The 23,445-nt window shown below is 39.7% G+C and overlaps 1 protein-coding gene across 3 annotated transcripts in view; it reads left to right on the top strand.

Moving 5' to 3' along the window:
• GYS2 (glycogen synthase 2) overlaps nucleotides 1–23,106 on the top strand; it is a 60,973-nt gene extending 37,867 nt beyond the window's left edge. For all 3 annotated transcript variants that reach the window (XM_043882311.1, XM_043882309.1, XM_043882310.1), the window contains 6 exons: nucleotides 504–617; nucleotides 11,794–11,920; nucleotides 16,468–16,563; nucleotides 17,819–17,982; nucleotides 19,347–19,427; nucleotides 22,134–23,106. In XM_043882311.1, coding sequence (XP_043738246.1) covers nucleotides 504–617; nucleotides 11,794–11,920; nucleotides 16,468–16,563; nucleotides 17,819–17,982; nucleotides 19,347–19,427; nucleotides 22,134–22,355 — 804 coding nt within the window. In that variant the 3' untranslated portion in view covers nucleotides 22,356–23,106. The remainder of the gene's footprint in view (nucleotides 1–503; nucleotides 618–11,793; nucleotides 11,921–16,467; nucleotides 16,564–17,818; nucleotides 17,983–19,346; nucleotides 19,428–22,133) is intronic.
• The last annotated feature ends 339 nt before the right edge of the window (nucleotides 23,107–23,445 follow it).

Genomic DNA, 23,445 nt, shown 5'->3' with positions numbered 1-23,445 from the left:
AAAGTACAGTAGGACAGTCCAACAACAGCTGGCATACGGGGGCTGGCATCAAATGAGCAGGCAAGAAGAGTTACTGACTGGAGGAGGTAGCAGAGGTGGTAGAGCTGAAGGACCACCAGCAATAGGAGACGGAGGGCAAGCTGGAGTTTCACACACATCTGATGCTGATGGAATGTGCTTTTGTATCTTTTTGAAAATTCCCAACTTGAAGGTTCGTATGTTGGGGACTAACTGTAAGTCTCAGGAGGCTTCAAGAAGTCTAGGCTTTCCATAGCGTGGCTGCTGGTGAACAAAAGCATCATGTGTTCAGAGTATAGAAGGAAGTTCTTTAACCTGTTATCTTCCTATGAAATATACAGACAATCCCTCATCCCCTTTAGTGGCATCTCAGACCATAAAGGCATAAAGGTTGGATGACATATCACTGATGACCTATTGTTGAAATTAGTCACACTTAGTAATTCTTTTCCTGAACTGACATTTTCTTCCCTCTGCTCCTTCAGCGGCAGTCTTTGCCCCCGGTGACCACTCACAACATGATTGATGATTCCACCGATCCCATCCTCAGCACCATTAGACGTATCGGGCTCTTCAATAGCCGCACAGACAGAGTCAAGGTAAAACTCATTGTTTACGCGGGACATTTCAAAATCATAGAGGACAGGTTTTTGAGAATTTATTAGAAGCATCCCTTGTTTGTTTTAACATCTATCAGAAATATTGTAAATGATACTTCCATCAGAAATATTGTAAATGATACTTCCAAAGAAAATTAATTGTTTCCTGTCTTGAGCAATTAAAAACTGCTATATTGGTATCATTCTTAAAAATAATTGCAGACTATTTATGGCTTTGAGTTGTAATGTTGCTTTCATTTTCATTGTCAAATACTGTCAGCAAGCATCAGGAAATGGCCTCATTTTTAATGAAACACATATGGTCTAAGAATTGTTTAATGAATGAATCTTGGAGATTAACATAAATAGTCTTTGTTTCTTCCTCATAAAGTTCAATTTAAGAGTGTAGTATGAGAAGCTTCTAGTTTCAGAGAATGTGGCTAATGATGGTTTTATATAATTTCCTGTAGACTAATTTGTTCTTTTGACTCTGAGTTTCTCCAGTGATGAAGCACAGTGTTGAATAAGATCTTGTTTCTGCTGCAATGGAGCTTAATCTCCATGATGTTTACTGAGGGTGTGTTACGTTCTAGGCATGGGGTTAGGTGTGGGAGACAAGGGTAAATGTGTCAACAGATCATAGCCTATTCCTACTCACTTCTATCCACCAGCATTCAAGGTCAAGTTGTCCTAAGAATTTACCAATCTTTTTGAAAGGAAGGTCCCAATGTCCCTTCTTTCTTTTGCCTTTAGCAGATGATATGAATTCTAAACTCCTTCACAGTCCCTTCATACTGGCCTCACATAGATTTTGACTTATTCTTACTTCTTTTCCTTCAGATTGTAAGAGTTTTACTGGGATCTTATTTCCTCCCACATTCTTAGGAAATGCACCCTGTTTACCCTTTTCTATATTGTAGGCTTACTAGCTCTTTCCCTTGCTGTTTACAAATCTTTCTGAAATTTTTCCACATGAAAAAACAAGCTTTGCCCTAACTCTACCCCTTCTTGATGTTTTTAAACGTTTTTCTACTCTTCTCTGTAAAGTCTCTTGGGAAAATACAGTCTATTCTTAAATGTATTTCTCATCCTGCACTCAATTGTTGACATAGGCATCAGTGGATGTCATGGAGAAAAGTTAAGAACCTACTGCAACAGTCCAGGTGAGAAATACCAAGGGCCACTTCCAAAGGCCTTCTCCAAAGTTCCAGAGAGGATGGAACAATGGAAGGAATGGTTGCCTGCAGAAAAAGACCATACTTAAGTGACCAGTGGGCGCAGAGTGAGGAAGAGGCAGAAGGCAAGGCTTCAGGATGTAACCCACACTTTCTAGAACCTAAGGAAAAGCTTTAAAAGAAGTTGGTTTCAGGGTCATATCTCAAATGAAGTTCAATTTTTTATAGATTGAGTTACATATGGAATATTCAAGTTAGGATGCTTAAGAGGTACTTAGAAAACACAAGTCTGGGGTTTATAAGGACAGTTGTGAGGGAAGCTATTGGCATGTGGGCAGTAGTGGAGGCCAAGGAATGATGACCTTGCTATGTTGGAAGACTAGGTGGAATGAATGAAGAGAATATTGACCCAAGAGAACCTCAAGAGAGGATTAAAAGATGAAAGATTAGGGAAAGAAAGAAAAAGATAAATATATCAGAGATCAAGTCAGGAGAAATTTTAATAATAGTAGAAAGAGCTAATAGTACAGCATTAAATGATCCATGCTGTTTATAAAATGCTCCATATTGTGTTAACTCCTTCATTTCAAACAATCTACACATAGACCCACATGTATATGTATATTGCCCTGTGCTATAGAAATATGAGTGATTTTTTATTTCTCATTTGTGTTTGTGAATTTCCAAATTTTCAACACATAGCACACATATAAGAGCCAGGCTGCACAGTTTCTCCTGGAAATGCAGGACTCTTGCTGCAAGACTGCATCACTCTTTACATTTTTTCAGCAGGATTCTATCCACAGAGTAAGTCAACACACACTTGTCATCATTCTCATGTAGTTTATTCCAGACTGGTCCTTCTCAGTTTTTTGTGTTTTGGAAGGAAAATAGTGGGAGCAAGAAAACATCTTATTTCCCCTTTGATTTCTGCTTTTCTCAGAACATTTCATGCCACAGTTCAGTTCAGTCACTCAGTCGTGTTCAACTCTTTGTGACCCCATAGTCTGCAGCACACCAGGCTTCCCTGTTCATCACCGTCTCCTGGAGTTTGCTCAAACTCATGTCCACTGAGTCGGTGATGCCATCCAAACATCTCATCCTCCATCATCCCCTTCTCCTCCTGCTTTCAGTCTTTCCCAGCATCAGGGTCTTTTCCAATGAGTCAGTTCTTTGCATCATGTGGCCAAAGTATTGGAGTTTCAGCCTCAGCATCAGTCCCTCCAATGAATATTCAGGACTGATTACCTTTAGGATTGACTGGTTGGATCTCCTTGCAGTCCATGAGTCCTCCAACACCACAGTTCAAAAGCATCAGTTCTTCAATACTCAGCTTTCCTTATCATCCAACTCTCATATCCATAAATGACTACTGAAAAAATCGTAGCTTAGATTAGATGGACCTTTGTTGGCAAAGTAATATGTTTACTTTTTAATATGCTCTCTAGGTTGGTAATAGCTGTTTTTCAAATAAACAAGTGTCTTTTAACTTAATGGCTGCAGTCACCATCTGCAGTGATTTTGGAGCTGAAAAAAATAAACTCTGTCACTGTTTCCATTGTTTCTCCAGCTATTTGCCATGGAGTGATGGGACAGGATGCCATGGTCTTAGCTTTTTGAATGCTGAGTTTTAAGCCAACTTTTTCACTCTCCTCTTTCACTTACATCAAGAGGCTGTTTAGTTCTTCTTTGCCCCCTGCCATAAGGGTGGTGTCATCTGCCTATCTGAGGTTATTGCTGTTTCTCCCGGCAGTATTGATTCCAGCTTGTGCTTCATCCAGCCTAGTATTTCTCATGATGTATTCTGCATATAAGTTAAATAAGCAGGGTGACAATATACAGCCTTGACATTACTCCCTTCTCAATTTAGAACCAGTCCGTTGTTCTATGTTCGGTTCTAACTGTTGCTTCCTGAACTGCATATAGATTTCTCAGGAGGCAGGTAAAGTGGTCTGGTATTCCCAGCTAAGAATTTTCCACAGTTTATTGTGATCCACACAGTCAAAGGCTTTGGCATAGTCAATAAAGCAGAAATAGATATTTTTCTGGAACTCTCTTGCTTTTTCGATGATCCAGCGGATGTTGGCAATTTGATCTCTGGTTCCTCTGCCTTTTCTAAAACCAGCTTGAACATCTGGAAGTTCATGGTTCACGTATTGCTGAAGCCTGACACTGAAATCAGATTGATTATATTCTTTGCAGCCAAAGATGGAGAAGCTCTATACAGTCAGCAAAAACAAGACTGGGAGCTGACTGTGGCTCAGAGCATGAACTCCTTATTGCCAAATTCAGACTGAAATTGAAGAAAGTGGAGAAAACCTCTAGACCATTCAGGTATGACGTAAGTCAAATCCCTTATGACTATACAGTGGAAGTGAGAAATAGATTTAAGGGACTAGATCTGATAGAGTGCGTGATGAATTATGGATGGAGGTTCATGACATTGTACAAGAGATAGGAATCAAGACCATCCCCAAGAAAAAGAAATGCAAAAAAGCAAAATGACTATCTGAGGAGGCCTTAGAAATAGCTGTGAAAAGGGAAGCAAAAAGCAAAGGAGAAAAGGGAAGATATACCCATTTGAATGCAGAGCTCCGAAGAATAGCAAGGAGAAATAAGAAAGTCTTTCTCAGTGCCTCCTGTACAATGTCACAAACCTCTGTCCATAGTTCTTCAGGCACTCTGTCTATCAAATCTAATCCCTTGAATCTATTTGTCACTTCCACTGTATAATCGTAAGGGATATGGTTTAGGTCATACCTGAATGGTCTAGTGGTTTTCCCTACTTTCTTCAATTTAAGTCTGAATTTGACAATAAGGAGTTCATGATCTGAGTCACAGTCAGCTCCCAGCCTTGATTTTGCTGACAGTATAGAGCCTCTGCATCTTCAGCTTCAAAGAATATAATTAGTCTGATTTCAGTGTTGACCATCTGGTAATATCCACGTGTAGAGTTGTCTCTTGTGTTGTTGGAAGAGGATGTTTGCTATGACCCATGGTTCTCTTGGCAAAACTCTGTTCACCTTTGCCCTGCTTCATTCTGTACTCCAAGGCCAAAATCGCCTGTTACTCCAGGTATCTCTTGACTTCCTACTTTTGTATTCCAGTCCCCTATGATGAAGGGGACATCTTTTTTTGGTGTTAGTTCTAGAAAGTCTTCTAGGTCCTTGGGGAGGGAGGTGGGAGGGGGGTTCAGGATGGGGAACACATGTAAATCCATGGCTGATTCATGTCAATGTATGGCAAAAACCACTACAATATTGTGAAGTAATTAGCCTCCAACTAATAAAAATAAATGAAAAAAAAAAATAGAAAGTCTTCTAGGTCTTCATAGAACAGTTCAACTTCAGCTTCTTCAACGCTGGTGGTTGGAGCATAGACTTGGATTACCGTGATATTGAATGGTTTGCCTTGGAAATGAACAAAGATAGTTCTGTCATTTTTGAGATTGCACCCAAGTACTGCATTTAGGACTACTTTTGTTGACTATGAGGGCTGCTCCATTTCTTCCAAGGGATTCTTGCCCACAGTAGCATAGGTATAATGGTCATCTGAATTAAATTCGCCCGTTCCAGTCCATTTTAGTTCACTGATTCCTAAAATGTCAATGTTCACTCTTGCCATCTCCTGTTTGACCACTTCCAATTTACCTTGATTCATGAACCTAACATTCAGGTTCCTATGCAATATTGCTCTTTACAGCATCCGACTTTGCTTCCATCACCAGTCACATCCAGAGCTGGGTGGTGGTTTCGCTCTGGCTCTGTCTCTTATCAGATCAGTTATTTCTCCACTGATCTCCAGTGGCATATTTGGCACCTACAGACCTGGGGAGTCCATCTTTCAGTGTCCTATATTTTTGCTTTTTCACAGTGTTCATGAGGTTCTCAAGGCAAGAGTACTTAAGTGGTTTGCCATTCCTTTCTCCAGTGGACCACATTTTGTCAGAACTCTCCCCTATGACCCGTCTGTCTTGAGTTGCCCTACGCGGCATGGCTCGTAGTTTCATGCCCTACACAGACAGGCTGTGGTCCATGTGATCAGTTTGGTTACTTTTCTCTGATTATGGTTTTCATTCTGTCTGCCCTCTGGTGGATAAGGATAAGAGGTTTATGGAAGCTTCCTGATGGGAGAGACTGACTGTGGGGGAATCTGGGTCTTGTTCTGATGGATGGGGCCATGCTCAGTAAATCTTTATTCCAGTTTTCTTTTGATGGGTGGGGCTATGTTCCTTCCCCGTTGTTTGACTGAGGTCAAACTATGGTAGTGTAATGAAGATAATGGCAACCTCTTTGAAAAGGACTTGTGCATATGCACTGCTGCATTCAGTGCCCCGACCCTGCAGCAGGCCACTGTCAACCCATGGCTCTACCAGAGACTCCTGGACGCTCGCAGGCAAGTCTGGCTCAATCTCTTGTGGGGACACTTTTTCTTTCTCCTGGCTGCTGATGTGCACAAGGCTTTGTTTGTGCCCTCCAAGAGTCTGTTTCCCTGGTCCTGTGTAAGTGCTGTAATCAAATCCCACTGGCCTCCAAAATCAAATCCCCTGGGGGTATTTTTTTGGGGGGAAGCAAGATGGTGGAGTAGAAGGATGTGTGCTCATCTCCTCCTGTGAGAACTCCAAAATTGCAACTCGCTGCTGAACAACTATCGACAGGAGAATGTTGGATCTCACCAAAAAAAGATACCCCACATCCAAGGGCAAAGGAGAAGCCCCAGCAAGATGGTAGGAGGGGTGAAATTGCATTTAGAATCAAATCCCATACCTGCCAGAGACACTTGGAGGGCCCAACCAAAACCTTGAGCACACCAGGAGCCAGAGACCCCACAGAGACCGAGCCAGACCTGTCTTTGAGTGTTTGAGTGTCTCCTGCAGAGGTATGGGTCAGCAGTGGCCTGCCACAGGGGCAGGGGCTCTGGGTGAAACAGACCTATGTCACACGGTGTGTGGCATAAGCCCTTTTAGAGAAGGTCGCCATTAGCCCCACCATAGAGCCATCAAGCAGACAACCCACAAACTGCAGAACAATTATACCAAAGAAATTCTCACACTGTTAAGAAAGTTCTAAGACCCACAACAGACTTCCCAACCCGGGGATCTGGCAAAGGGACTGAGAACCTACAGGGGATTTGATTTTGGAGGCCAGTGGGATTTGACTTCATGTCACATCCATATCTAAACTTTTAACTCTTCCTCTGATGATCTATCTGTGCTTGACACTTATTAAGTACAATAAATACAGATTGATGTTTTTAAAAAAGATTGATAACAGTGAAGCAATTCCCAGGAATGGACAAGTAACTTATTTCCTAAACATGTGAAATACTTTCATACTTCTATGTAATCGCTGATATTTTTTTCCCTCTGAAATAATCTTATTTCTGTTATTTGAACAATTCTTTTTTGGAATCCAACCTAGAAGTCATCTCTTTCTTACACTTTTCCTTAATACACATTTACCTACTCCAGAAAGAACAATTGTTTCCTTGTCTGTATCTTCTGCAATTATAGGAGTTATCACACTGAATTCTATATATTTTAATTTAATGTGTCCATTTCTCCAGAGACTGTGGGTTTTTTTGAGCTGATGATCGTGTCTCATCTGTTTTCTCAATTTTTGTCCTCTGAAAAGCAGATACCGAAACAAGAGTAGTTATGAAAACATTTATTGACAGAAATACTTGTGTATGATAAAGAAGTGGAAAGCAAGAGCAGGCAGAGAGGTGCAGCGAGACACAAGGAAGAAAGCGAAATGGAAAGAAGAGGTTGTTGTTGTTTAGTCCCTCAGTCGTGTCTGACTCTTTGCTACCCTATGTACTGTAGCCCTCTAGTCTCCTCTGTCCATGGGATTTCCCAGGCAGGAATAGTGAAGTGGGTTGCCATTTCCTCTGCAGGGAATCTTCCCAACCCAGGGATTGAACCCACGTCTCCTCTATTGGCAGGCAGATTCTTGACTGCTGAGCCACCGGGGAAGCCCTAAATAAATCATAGGTGCCTTGTTTAGCAGGCTTCTCATACAAATCATGTTTATGCAGTTAAGCTCATGAACATGTTCAGATATTCACTGTTTAATATAAGACAAACACACAGAAAAGAAATAAAAGAATAGCCTCTTTTTATCTGTTTTAAATTTTTATTGGAGTATAGCTGATTTACAATGTTGTATTTGTTTCTGCTAAACAGCCAACTGAATCAGTTATACATGCAGCTCTTTTTAAAAAATTACTTTCCCCATATAGGTCATTACAGAATATTGAGTAGGGTCCCTGTGCTATAGAATAGGTACTTACTTGTTATCTATTTTATATATGAAAGTGGAAGTGTTAGTCGCTCAGTTGTGCCCAGCTCTTTGCTATCCCATGGACTGTAGCCCTCCAGGCTCCTCTGTCCATGGCATTTCCCAGGCAAGAATACTGGAGTGGGTCGCCATTCCCTTCTCCAGGTGATCTTCCTGATCCAGGGATTGAACCTGAGTCTCCTGCATTGCAGGCAGATTGTTTACCATTTGAGCCACCAGGGAAGCCTATTTTTTAATATAGTAGTGTGTTAGTGTCAATCTACATCTCTACATTTATCCCTCCCCGCCTTAGCTCCTGGTAACTGTAAGTTTGTTTTCTAAAGAATAGCTCTTTCTAACAATATACATTCAAAGCACTGAGATAAACTTTGGTCAATTCAGAATTTTGTATTTTATTTCATTAATAGTGTCCTTTAAAAGTTTGACAGTATGAGTATCTATTGGATTACCTGCATGTTTATAGACAGCTATAGAGTGATTCTTAACTCTCCAACTGAATTGACAAGTTTTTTATATTAATGTAACTGTTTGATTCAAGAAGCATTGCAGATAATTTTGAATCTGAGTTTATCATCGATCCTGCCTCAGGTTCGAGGCATAGTGAGAAAAGTCTAGACTGTAGATTTCAGATCTCGACCCTGTGCTGCCCGCTGTGAAAGCAAATTAACTTCTGGGGACCTTGCTTCCTTCCCAGGATAAATACAGCCTGACAAGTTTTTGTTGTATGCTGACTGATCCAGGTCTTGCTGTGAACCAGCTGCTCTGCTGGGGGGCTTTGCACACAGGATCTCATTTAATCCTCCCTGTGACCTTGGGCTGACCTCTGACATCCCCTCCTCTGCCCTGGGCTTCTGCCATTGGCTGTTTTAGGATGTAGAACAGCTGTGTTCTTATTTTAGTTGTGCTGTTATTCTCTTTAGCTAGGAACAAAATGAATGAGCCATGATGTTTTCATGTTTCAAAATGGGCTTTGGAGAGAACAAGTTTTCCTAAGTTTGGAAATGCCAAAGCAGGCATAATGCCTTTCAAATCCCTCTTTGCTGATATTTGCCAACAGGGTACAGTGGGCTTTGGACTTGAAGACATAGACACAGTCAAGTGTCTGCCTCTTTGGTCTCTATCCCTAGTGCAGTACTTTGCAAGTAATAGGAATTAAAATTATGTTTTGTGGAAGAAAATACTTTATCCATTATTTTCTTTGCCAATTTGTAATTCTTGTGATTGAATAAACCATCATTTATAGGTACTAGTTTTGGGCATTTTTACCATTTCATTTCTTCTTTAGTGTTACATATCTCCTATTTATGGATCTATTGACATATGCTTGCAAAGTCTTAGTTTCCTTATTTCTAAAACTAGAAATAAAATAAAATAAAGACAATGAGAATGTCTACTCTCCTTATCACAAAATGTTGCTACGATTAAATGAGGTAATATATGTGAAACTGATTTATAATATATAAAGTATTGGACAACTATTGTCATCATTATTGATGTATATCCCAAATTAGGTTTGTTTTCCTTCAAAGTAATCTCTTTGGAAGAATATTCACTTATTTCAGTTGTTAATTTCAGCCGTACAGCAAAGTATTTCAGCTATATATACATATATATTCTTTTTCAGTTTTTTCCATTATAAGTTATTAGTATTATAAGATATGAGTCTCATTTCCTGTGCTATACAGTAGGACCTCATTGTTTACTTATTTTATATACAGTAGTGTATATATGTTAATCCCAAACTTGCAGTTTATCTCTCTTCCTCTCTCCCTCACTGTTTCCTTTGGTGACCATAAGTTTGTTTTCTATGGCTATGAGTCTATTTCTATTTTGTAAATAAGGTCATTTGTACCATCTCTTAGATTCTATGCATACGTGATGTCATGTGATATTTGTCTTTATCTGACTTACTTCACTTAATATGATACTCTCTAGGTCCACCCATGTTGCTGCAAATGGCATTATTTCATTTTTTATGGAGTAATAGTTCATATTTACCCATTTATCTCTCAGTGGACATTGAGGTTTCTTCCATGTCTTGGCTATTATAAATAGTGCTGCTATAAACACTGGGGTGCACAGTATCTTTTAAAATTAGAGTTTTATCCAGATACATACCCAGCAGTGGAATTGCAGGATCATATGGTAACTCTATTTTTAGTTTTTTAAGGGGGAATATTCTTGTTTGCAGGAAACACATGTTAAGTATTTATGGATGATGAGCATCTAGTCAGCAATTTATACTCATATGGATCTGGAAAAATATTAATTCTATTCACATTATACTTGCAACTTCTCTGTAAATTTGACATTATTTCAAGTTATATATAAACATGTTTACATATAAGCAAATAAAAATATATAAAACATACTACATATGAAAATATATATAATATATATATATAATTCTATTTCTCCATTTTATTAAAGTTCTCACCGAACCAATTTTAGGTTACCTATCAGCCTCCCCTCATAGCTAAGTAAGTTATTAAAATTAAATTCTAATAAATGAATTAGAAAAATCTGATTTTAAAGTACTGGAGTAATATAATTTATATGTTATAATTATACTAAAATTTATAATTCATCATTTCAGTAAATAGGAGAAATAGAACTCATTTATCTAGGTTACCAGCTAAGTAGCTATTCTATTCATAGCTGTCCAAGTATAGCTGCATTCTGGTCTCCGTCTGCCTTTGCAGAAAATTAAAGGTTGCGGGGCTTCCTAGGTGGCGCTAGTGGAAACCCTCTTGCTAATGCAGGAGGCGTAAGAGACACAGGTTCGACCCCTGGGTTGGGAAGCCCCTGGAGGAGGGCATGGCAACCCACTCCAGTATTCTTGCCTGGAGAATCTCGTGGACAGAGGAGCCTGGCAGGCTACACAGTCCATGGGGTTGCAAAGAGTCGGACACAACTGAAGTGACTAGCCCACACACATGCACAGGCTGTGCAGTCCAAGAAAAGGCTCATACCAGTGCCCGGGAGCCAATTGCTAACTTTTCAAAATGCTGTGGGCCAGTTTTAAACACAATTGCTGTGTAAAATCAAATTGCAAAAACTTAAAAAAAAAATCAACTATGCTAAAAGGAAAGGTAATGCTCAAACTCATTGCATCCTAGTTGTGTACTGCATTTTTCTATGAGCTATGCTCTGGAGGTTATTTTTGACCACTATACTCGCGTGATGAAAATACCCTGTCAGGATGCCCTGCTCTTCTTCCTGTCTCCAGTTCTGCGACATCGCGGTGGTAGCTTTCGATTGTCCCTCAGTTCCATTCACTCGGTGTATAAGGGTAGCTCCCTTCTTCTCTGCTCCTGGTGGGAATAAATTGAAAGACAAGGCAGGGGCCAGCAGTTAGGAAAGCAAATAAAATCTTTACTGTCAATAAAGGCTGGGTTGGATGAGTTTAGCATGAGAACAAAAATGGACACAATTCCATATCCTCCAATCCAGGCCTGGGAACTTGAGGGAAGATCAATCCTCAGAGTAGATATTCACAGAGAATAGAGAAAGGAGGAAAAAAACACCCAGACCTTTTCCTTTTTATTTTTCCTTATCTCTCTCTTTCTTTCTCCTGAGTCTATAACACAAGGATTCTATAGTATCAAAATACTGAAATAAAAAAAACTGTAGGAGATTTTTTTGCTCTAATTTCTTCTTTCTTTTCTCTTTTATCTCATTAGATTTTTTTTTCTCTTTCAGTTGATTTTGCACCCAGAGTTCCTGTCCTCCACCAGCCCCTTGCTACCCATGGATTACGAAGAGTTTGTCCGAGGTTGTCATCTTGGAGTATTTCCATCATACTATGAACCCTGGGGTTATACTCCAGGTATGTGACAGGTATAGATTGTGAGATGCTTTAAGTTGTATTAGAATATTATTCTACACACATGTATATAATATTCCAAGTTGATATGTCATTTCTGCTAAGGTTCTGGTTTTGTTTGTTTGTTTTAAAAGTGATTTTGGTTGGATCTATCCAGAGGTCAGATGTACACTTTGTCGCTCCTGATGTAAGCATAAGGACATAATGCGTGTGTGCGTGCTAAAGTCGCTTCAGCTGTGCCCAACTCTTTGCGACTCTATGGACTGTAGCTCACCAGGCTCATCTGTCCATGGGATTCTCCAGGCAAGAATTCTGGAGTGGGTTGTTGTGTGCTCCTTCAGGGGATCTTCCCAACCCAGCGATCAAACCCACCTCTCTCTTTTTTTTTTCATTTATTTTTATTAGTTGGAGGCTAATTACTTTACAATATTGTAGTGGTTTTTGCCATACATTAACATGAATCAGCCATGGATTTACATGTGTTTCCCATCCCCATACCCCCTCCCACCTCCCTCTCCACCCGATTCCTCTGGGTCTTCCCAGTGCACCAGCCCTGACACTTGTCTCATGCATCCAACCTGGGCTGGTGATCTGTTTCACCCTAGATAATATACATGTTTCGATGCTGTTCTCTCGAAACATCCCACCCTCGCCTTCTCCCACAGAGTCCAAAAGTCTGTTCTGTACATCTGTGTCTCTTTTCCTGTTTTGCATATAGGGTTATCATTACCATCTTTCTAAATTCCATATATATGTGCTAGTATACTGTATTGGTCTTTATCTTTCTGGCTTACTTCACTCTGTATAATGGGCTCCAGTTTCATCCATCTCATTAGAACTGATTCAAATGAATTCTTTTTAATGGCTGAGTAATATTCCATGGTGTATATGTACCACAGCTTCCTTATCCATTCATCTGCTGATGGGCATCTAGGTTGCTTCCATGTCCTGGCTATTATAAACAGTGCTGCGATGAACACTGGGGTGCACGTGTCTCTTTCAGATCTGGTTTCCTCAGTGTGTATGCCCAGGAGTGGTATTGCTGGGTCATATGGCAGTTCTATTTCCAGTTTTTTAAGGAATCTCCACACTGTTTTCCATAGTGGCTGTACTAGTTTGCATTCCCACCAACAGTGTAAGAGGGTTCCCTTTTCTCCACACCCTCTCCAGCATTTATTGCTTGTAGACTTTTGGATAGCAGCCATCCTGACTGGCGTGTAATGGTACCTCATTGTGGTTTTGATTTGCATTTCTCTGATACTGAGTGACGTGGAGCATCTTTTCATGTGTTTGTTAGCCATCTGTATGTCTTCTTTGGAGAAATGTCTGTTTAGTTCTTTGGCCCATTTTTTGATTGGGTCATTTATTTTTCTGGAATTGAGCTGCAGGAGTTGCTTGTATATTTTTTATATTAATCCTTTGTCTGTTGCTTCATTTGCTATTATTTTCTCCCATTCTGAAGGCTGTCTTTTCACTTTGCTTATAGTTTCCTTTGTTGTGCAAAAGCTTTTAAGTTTCATTAGGTCCCATTTGTTTATTTTTGCTTTTATTTCCAATACTCTGGGAGGAAACCCACCTCTCTTACGTTTCCTGAATTGGCAGACAGGTTCTTTACGACTAGTGCCACCTGAGAAGCCCAAGGACATAATACGTAATCTTTTACATAAGTGTAAGAGGTTGTGGTTGGGCATATTTTGGTATCTGAATTGCTGCCTCATTGCATTCCAAAGAAAAAGACTGTTTTATAAAGAATATATCTTTTTAGTTAAATTCACCAGTCTTATCCATTAATACGAAGAAGAAACTAACTACAAGGAGATTAATATGAGAAACAATTGTTTCTGAAATTGTTATAAAATTCATTTCAGAAGAATCCCTTTTAAGTTAAGGATATATTTATCTTTTAATTAGGTAATGCATTCACATGGTTAAAGACACAAATAGTGTAAAGAGATGTACGGTGAAAAGTCATCTTCACACCCTTGTCTCTCAAAAAGGAGGTAAAGATAGAATGTCAGTTTGGTGGTAGGCATTGTGTCAATGACATAATTCCATTCAGACCCTACACCTGCCCCACCCCCTTTTTTCCCACAGGTGGTAGATTCTCAGACCCACTATCTTTTTTTCTTTTCTGTATCCTACTAACATGGTTGTCAGTGGCATCAGGAGCTGTCAATTTGTATTTGTACTGAAATGCCTAATTAAAAAGGAAACAATTACTTTATATGCCAGTGCTAAGAAGACATTGATGACTTTTCCATCTTCCTGGTAATCCGAGATTTTCCTCCCAGTACAGCTATAATTCCATTTATAATTGAACATAAGAGGCTCAGAAAACATTTTTATTTATAATGAATACATTTTGCCTTCTGCATCTCAGTGTCTTCATGGTCTAAGTAAGGGGCAGCAGCAAATAAGGTGAGAGAGGTCATAGGCTGAATTATGAGGAAGGTTTTTCTAATCTTTACATTCTGACCCCAGAATTTAAGTATAGAATTTTAAATTCTATATAAATAGGTTACTATAATCTTTACAATAGGAGTGACAAGGCTCTGCATCTTTTGATAAAGTTCCTTTTTTATTGTCTTAGGCTCCAGCAAGAATAATTTGCCAGCAGCTGTAAAACCATTAGAACGTTTGGGGAAAGACTGACAAAGAATTACCCATTCTTGAAACATGACATAGTAAAGTTACTAATCTGACTCCTCCAGTTATCTCTCTTGTAGTTCTAAAAGTTGTTTTTGGCACCAATTCCACTTTTGTGAAGGTAGTATCTTCTTACTTGTAAAATGCCTACACAGTTATCTTAAATTGTTTTTAATGAAGTAACTATCTTTTGAGATACATTAAAACAATTCACTTGATGAACTGACAATTTTGTTACTCCTGTTATTTCTAGTAAGTAATATAATTTTCAACTGTAAATATGGAGAACAAAAAGTACAAAACCAAAACATGAGTGAGAACGGGAATGTGGGAAGTCATTTACACTGGATAAAGAGGCTATCTGACTTACTTCCCACCAGAATATCATATCACAGGACAAAGGTAAATCTAACCTGAAATGATAGAGGAGCTATATCTAGTTTGTTAAGATAAAGACCAGCAAAGGTGTTATAAAAGATAAGTAGATGGAAAAGGGAGTGTGAGAAACACATGCCAAATAGTGAATGAGTCATTCTCTAAGGAAGTTGGCCCCTCCTTTCCTAACTTGAATTGCAGAAATAGCAGAACCTCTGGTGGTATAAGTTTGGTATTCATATATTAGATAATTTTTTAGAACAATTGCTTTATGTGGTGCTAACTCTCACTCCAGAAAGTATTAAAATCTGTGTTTTATGTTTTGAGAAAACCCAGTGAAGATAAACACTGACTTCATTAATTTCATTCAGTGGACATAAATGGTGCTTACAAAGATGTCTAAAATTTTATTATTTGGGTGTAAAAGAGTATTTAATAAAACTGAGGATCTGTTAAGTTTCATAGAATTGTAGGCTAAATTTTTCTGGGGAGGAGTTCTAGGTTTCATCACATTCTCAAACGAGTCAATAATCCTTGACTCAACTTCCTCTCCTCTTCCATCTTCCCCCAGATTTGAAAACCACTACTCTCTGGAGCTAAATCAAGAGGAAATACTTGCAGAATAGGAGTACATGGGTCATGAGGAAATTTTTTTTGTCCACTCATGCCCACTAATCAACCAAGAAAAATTCCATAATTAAATATAAATATCACATTAACAATTCAAATATCCTTGAGTGTGGTACCATGTCTTAAGACACATCTGAGATTGTCTGGAGAAAACGTTTTGACTAAAAGGTGATAGAGGATTGAAATAAACCATGGTTTCACTGAGTACCCAAGAAAGTGGAAGAGATTGGTGGTCAAAGAGATGAAAATGAGGGGAGGAACTGGTCTTGTCCACAATGTATTTTGTTGTTCAGTCACTCAGTCGTCTCTAACTCTTTGCGACCCTATGGACTGCAGCATGCCAGGCTTCCCTGTCCTCACCATCTCCTGGAGTTTGCTCAGACTCATGTCCATTGAGTTGGTAATGCCATCCTACCATCTCTTCCTGTCATCCGCATCTCCTCCTGCCCTCAATCTTTCTCAGCATCAGGGTCTTTTCCAATGAGTCGGCTTACCGCATAAACTTGCCATGTACTTAGAGACACAAGCTTAGAACAGAGCAAGAGAAAAGGCAGCTGGAATGAGAGAGGCAGTTAGGTAGCAGTGCTGAGTAGCTCTGGGGCTGGGCACTTGGCTACAAATCCCAGCTCCACCACATCCTCTGGCTTTGTGAAGCTGGGCAAGCTATTTAACCTCCCTGGGCCTCAATGTCTTCATCTGTAAGATGAGGCTAATGATAGCCTTACTTCACAGGCTGCTTGAGAAGATTAAATTTGTTCATGCATGTAAGGAGCTTAGTGCTGTGCCTGGCACAAACCAAACATTGCTGTTACTGGGACTGGAGCTTTTTCCTTCTCTGGATGTATAAGAAGGTATAATTGCTGGTCTGAAGTCAAGCCTTTTTCTGTTTCCCCTGGCAGCTGAATGCACTGTGATGGGCATCCCCAGTGTGACCACCAATCTCTCTGGCTTTGGCTGTTTCATGCAGGAGCATGTGGCTGACCCCACTGCATACGGTGAGGCTTTTCATCATGAACCCAACCAGCGAGAAGGGACCTCTCACCAAACAAAGCACAGGGTCTTTACAGAGCCCAACTCTTAACACTATCCCGATGATGATTGTTTTTTGTTGTTGTTGTTTAGACGCCAAGTTGTATTAGACTCTGTGACCCCATGACTGTAGCCCACCAGGCTCCTCTGTCCATGGGATTTCCCAGGCAAGAATACTGGAGTGGATTCCCATGCCCTTCTCCAGGGGATTTTCCTGACCCAGGGATCAAACCTGGGTCTCTTGCATTGCAGGCAGATTCTTTACTGCTGAGTCAGTAGGGAAACCCCAATTAATATTTATACTTCTTGGTTGATTAAAAGTAGATTACTTATATGGTCCATAGAAAAGGATGATATTAATATTGAATATGTTGCCTAAAAGTCAAACTACAAAGTGTGAAAGTGAAAGTGTTAGTTGCTCAGTCGTGTCCAACTCTTTGCAATCCCAATGACTGTACCCCACCAGGCTCCTCTGTCCATGAGATTTCTCCAGGTGAGGATACTAGAGTAGGTAGCCATCCCCTTCTCCAAAAAGAGTGCTAAACTTGGACAAATCTTGCCTTTTCACCGTTTTATTTTTCTGAACTGGTTTGGTCTTCTATTACCTGGAAGTGATATTATGATCACCACTGCTTTAGAGTACATGTATTGGTCAGCATAATTATTTTCTAAGTTCCAACTACCAAGTTATCAAAATTCACATTTCAGATGGCAGATGGCGTCACCATCTCTACGTCCATGTTGCCTAGCAACAAGAAAAATTAGAATGGGCTGGATGCTCTGCCTGGACATGCTGATTCTCTGGTCTTGCGGAGTCGCGCTGTCACCGTTGTCTTTCCCTGGGTGACAGCTGTAGTCTCACCCCATGGTGCACAGTGGGGACACTGGGGAACTTGAAAAGCACTGAAATTCAGTCCTTACCCTGGAGGCTCTGGTTAGCCAGCGGCCCCAAGGATGACCTCTGATCTGTGGTAGCCCTGTTGTGACAGGTTTTTTCTGGCAACATTCATTTGGTTGGCTGTGTGTTAGTGACAGTTGTGAGCTATTAGAAGGAAATCACAGGAGAAATACAGTCTTGGAAGGGAAAAGATGAAGCAGAAGCAGTAGGGGAGTCAGGGAGTGGATAAGCATGCGGTCCATGATGGAGCCTAAGGAACAGGAGTAGAAATGCTCCAAGGTTAGCCTTACCTTTACCTGTGCGCCGGTGTTTGTGTCTCTCAGGAATTTACATCGTTGACAGGCGGTTCTGCTCCCCTGATGATTCTTGCAATCAGCTGACTCAGTTTCTCTATGGATTTTGCAAACAGTCACGCCGCCAGAGGATTATTCAAAGGAATCGCACCGAGAGGCTCTCAGATCTTCTGGACTGGAGATACTTAGGCAGAGTAAGCAAGTCTGTGATCTACACAGAGGACCCCTTTAAAAATCCCCCCTGGATTATTAAAGATCTGATTTGAATTGCCATCTCTAAGGTCAATCTGTATCATCATTGTTAAGATCTCACTGATGTTCTCATGTACTTAACTATGACTACTTTTAACTTGATGTGAGTTTTGCGAAATCCTAACTCCAACTCTTCATATTTAGTTTGAGACCAGAACAGCCAGTTCAGAGAGATCTAGCCATGATCTTACTAATTATTCCAGCCGGTTCAGAGAGATCTAGCCATGATCTTACTAATTATTCTATTTCTAGGGCTTAACTTGATGCATTACAGGTATTGTTTCATGAAGATGAGGAAAACATCAAGAAGAAAGTCCCTGTTTTGTTTCACTCTAAGAGAGAATATGATCACATTTCTCAACTACAATGGGGAGTGGGAATAATCTTGTTTCTCCAAATGACAGGTACAGGAAATACCTCCTTTCTAGTCTGCAGTAAGTTTATAAATACTCAGATAGATGTTCATACATCTTAGCACTGGATGGTTTAATAAAAACTAAACTGACTTTGCCTTCACATAATGTAACTGCTTAAATACTGCTGAACTCTGGCTGACAAATGGCAGATGCAGCCATCAGCTGAGGACACACACACACTAATGCTGACGGTTATGTTACTACCTGGAAGATTAATTTTACTGTCCTCATTGTATAATGAAAGCAGGATGATAAGGCACTTAGAAGTTACGTTTCTTTCTTAATATCTGAAGCAGGATTTAAATCCCATTTGTCTGATTATTCAGGCCCCAACTTTTTTCCGCACCATACTGCTTCTCTGTAGAAAAAAACCGGTGTTTTCAATTACCTTTGTGCTCAATTCAGAGTTCAAGTAAGAGTTCGTTTACTTAGAAGGATGGCCTTCCCTTCAAATTTTTGGTAATATTACTTATTGACTGAAAAATAATAAACCTATAAATTACCATATTTTAAAAATTATTTTTAATTGGAGGATAATTGCTTTACAATGTTGTGGTGCTTTCTGCCATAAAATGTGAATCAGCCATAAGTAAACATATATCCCCTCCTCCTGACCTTCCTCCCACCCCCTCATCTCATCCCTCTAGACTGTCACAGAGTACCAGGTTGAGTGTCCCAGTATTACACAGCAATGTCATGGTTTTTTGATTCTTAAGTTTAGGATGACTAAAATCTGCCACTTTAAAATATATATATTTATAAGTGGGAGAATAAGATTTTATACAATAATTTGGCCATATATAATAATATGGCCACATATATATATTTATATGTGTATAAATATATAACTATAAAATTTTTTTAAACCATGGATTGATTTTCTATCACAGTATTACCAGCATGCCAGGCTCCTGACATTAAGCAGAGCCTTTCCAGAAAAATTCCACATGGAACCCACATCGCCACCAACGGTAAATAGTTTATGTATTGTTTATTTGTTTTGAAAGCTAAATGGTTTATGTGCAGTAAGTCCTTTTATTTGAAAGTAGCTAAATTCACAAATTATTGTACTTTTTCATAGTGTTGCAACAAAACACGTAGAGAAACTGACAAGTCAGACCATCTCTAAGCCCTCAGTTCAGTTAGCCTATACCTAGGGTCAGCAGTCAGCTACTTCGTGTCACTGGAGAAGCTCTTTCAAATGAAACTCTTATGCTTTGGTGCCTGAAACTTCTCTGAGACATCTGTTCTTTTGAGAACGGTCGAAAAGTAAACTGGCCTACTTTCATCAGAAGTGAATTTGCTAAAAAAAAAAAAAAGAAGTGAATTTGCTATCCAAGGAGATGTTTAAATATTGGTTGCTGCTGCTGCTGCTAAGTCACTTCAGTCGTGTCCGACTCTGTGCGACCCCATAGACGGCAGCCCACCAGGCTCCCCCGTCCCTGGGATTCTCCAGGCAAGAATACCGGAGTGGGTTGCCATTTCCTTCTCCAATGCATGAAAGTGAAAAGTAAAAGTGAAGTCTCTCAGTCGTGTCTGACTCTTAGCGACACCATGGACCACAGCCTACCAGGCTCCTCGGTCCATGGGATTTTCCAGGCAAGAGTACTGGAGTGGGGTGCCATTGCCTTCTCTGGGTTGATGACTCGGCAAGAATAATAGAGAGACTTCAAGCACCATAGAAGAAATTGGACTAGATGACCATTTCTGTTCCATTCAGCCATGCCCACCAGGGAGTCTTCCTCTAAAGTCACCTGAGACATTTATGTTCATGAGACTAGAACAGACTACTTGTCATCACATTTACTTAGAAGGAAACACAGCTCTAGGTAGAGCAGTATCAGACATCTCTCTTCAATGGAATAAGTCCTTACAGCAGTCTACATAGCGGTCTAAGAGCTAAATTTCTCTGCCCCCTCCCCACCAGCTGAACACTTAGGTGCAAAAAGATGAAACCCCTGCTGTTGACCATGAGATCTGTTTTAGCTTAGTAGTTCCACGCCCCACAAGAGCCAACATCTCATGTAAATCTTCACTGATAAGTTTCTGTGGTCTCTGGAAGGATTGTGACCAATTATAAGAGTCATCAAATTCAAGGATTTCTAAAAGCTAGAGATCTTCGTCAAGTATTTGTAGATACTCCAAATGTAGATGTAGTTTTTCAATCAGGAGTCATTTTTACCATGAGCAGTTTTGCCCAATACCTTATGTTCACCTTTATTTGGTGTTTGAGGACCAGATCTAGAGAGCTAACATGAGGTAAAAGTTGCTAATAGAGAAAATGAAAGGGTTTCATAAATCCCTCAGTATATAAATTTCAGTTCCCATGTCCATGTCCCCAGAGTGACTTGCTTAGATTATTCAAAGGTGGTCACTGCCCTGAATGATAATTCAGCTATATTCATCCATTTATTCAACTAATTCAACTAAATAAGTATTGAACTCCTATGCTAAGTACAGGACTCAGCTTTTTTTTCCCTCTTGTTTTGTATTGCTTTCAGGTAAAGTATGAGTCTTGAAGTGATTGTACATATATGACATAACAGTGTCTAAAAATAGTTGAAATTCAGGATGACAAGTGCTGTTACATTTGTTTTCCTGATTGATGAAGCATCATGTTTTTCATCTTCGTTTCCCCAGTGGCATTAGGGTGTCTGTCCTATAGGTGGTGCTCATGTCTGTTTATCAAATGAGTTATCTCGGTGCATCTTAGGTAGAAGGGCAATTGATTAAAACCTAGTGATGAAGGCTCATTAACTGAAATAAATGGAACTGGTGGAATTTCGAGGTCGACGAAGCGGCCTGGCTTCCAGGAATCTTTCTAGTGGTGGCTGTCCATGGATATGCAGGCTGCCCATATTCTGCAGTTTTGATTGAGTAAATCTGAAGGATGCAACAGAGACTGATAATCTCAACAGGGTATCAGGGCAGTAGATATTAAAGGCTCTCGGGTAGTCACAGCCAGATCATCCCAGAAATCATCGTAAAAATACTAGCAAAAATAAATAGCCTACTTAATTATAATAAGGACAGTATCTCTGAGACATTGCTGAATGATTGTAGTTAAATGTATTAATGTTTTCAGTTCAGTTCAGTCGCTCAGTCATGTCCGACTCTGCGGCCCCATGGACTGCAGCACAACGTTTTAAATGTAGTTAAACCTAAACTGACCAAAAAAAAAACAAAACCACTCACATTCACCTATGGATTAGTTTTTTCCAGAAGTGAAAATTGTTATATTTAGACTGCAGTGAACATCTTGACTGGCCCATTAGTTGGCCCAGGTCTGTAGAGGCTCTGAAAATACTCAGGTCTTCTGGAACCAATCTTTGCTCTACCATTTGCTGTTAAGACCTTGAGCAAATCATTTGGACCCTCTTGGACCCTCAATTTTCTTCTGTAAACGGGAGGAACAGATTGTTTGGAGATTAAATACGATCACACATACACGCAGCACCTGGCACATTTCAGTGCTCTGTAAAATGAAGCTATTTATTTAACGAATCTCTCTTGAACTTGGTGGTACCAGAGTCAAATTAAATCAAAATTAATAGCCCCTGAACAGACCACAAAAAATATCCAACTGTGATTTTAATAAATGCACATGCCAAGTGTTTACCTCACTGAAAAATCAAGAAGTCCTTCTGATGTTTCGTGTCTTTTTTTGGCTTTGGCAGACAGAAGGGTTTAAGTATCCCAGGCCCTCCTCGGTACCACCGTCGCCTTCGGGATCTCAGGCCTCCAGTCCTCAGAGCAGCGATGCGGAGGATGACAATGAGGATGAGAGATACGACGAGGAAAAAGAGGCCGAAAGGGATCGGTTAAATATCAAGTCGCCGTTTTCTCCGAGTCACGTTCCTCGGGGGAAGAAGAAGCAGCACGGAGAATACAAGAACTGAATTCCGCTCTGGTCCAACAGGCTAACTTAGTGAGCATGCAGTAAGAATGATTATTGATAGAAATGGAAACGCCACACGTTTCACTCTCTTCCTCTCAGTGTTACAATGGGATTTATTCTCTGCCTAAAAAGTGGAGGAGGTTAAGTGAATGGCAATTTGGTAATTTATAATGAAATCCCAGTTATTTTCCCCAATTCCTTTTCTCCAGTCAATGTAGGTCATGAGAAACATGACCTAATTATAGGAAGAAGACTGGAAGTGTTTTTAAAAACGGTTATTTTAAGCAGTAAGAATTTTCATTTCCTAATGTCGATTTTTTAATTATCATCATCATAACCCTTTGCTTAGTGTTTATACAACTTCTATACCTACTAAACAAGTCTGCCATCCCTCCCCCAAAGGATCCTGACCTTAGCCTTGAATGTGTTCTACGTTTATATTTTAAATAATTTGGCCTTTAGTGATTACTTTTATTTTTCACATGAATCAGAACCATGAATTTAAGCTTACTTTTGCATCAAATTCCATAAGACACTAGCTATCCAAAATCCGGATCTCGCTATGTTAATGCGTATGTACAAGGTCACTTCTCAAATTAATGGTGGGAAGATGTTATCTGTACTGTGCCACCTGACTATATCAGTTTTTTCTATTGTGTAAAAGGAAACTCTTTTTGAAAACTTGGTTAGTCTTTCATAGGGGATAAATTGTTAAATCCATGTGAATAAATATATCAATATTTAAAGTTTAACTGCATTGATAATGTCTTGTTTAAAATTCTTTTAGGCATTTAAATAATATGTTCAAAAACACTATAAAATAGTGCCTTATGAAGGATAACATTTAAAACTATCTTTAAAAAATATTAGCAAAAGAAAATAGTCTATTATAAGAAGGACAGTGTCTCTGAGACATTGTTGAATGATTGTAGTTAAACATATTAATGTTTTGAATGTAGTTAAACCTAAATTGGCAAAAAACAAAAAGAACCCCACATTCACCTGTGGATTATTTTTCCATAACAGAGAATGCCTCGGTTGGCTTATTGGTTGACCCAGGTCTGTAGAGGTTCTCTTTAGGTCTGCTCAAT

This window comes from Cervus elaphus, chromosome 22 (genome assembly GCF_910594005.1).
Source record: "Cervus elaphus chromosome 22, mCerEla1.1, whole genome shotgun sequence".
Classification (NCBI taxonomy): Eukaryota; Metazoa; Chordata; class Mammalia; order Artiodactyla; family Cervidae; genus Cervus; species Cervus elaphus.
This window is presented reverse-complemented; position numbering and strand designations above follow the sequence as displayed.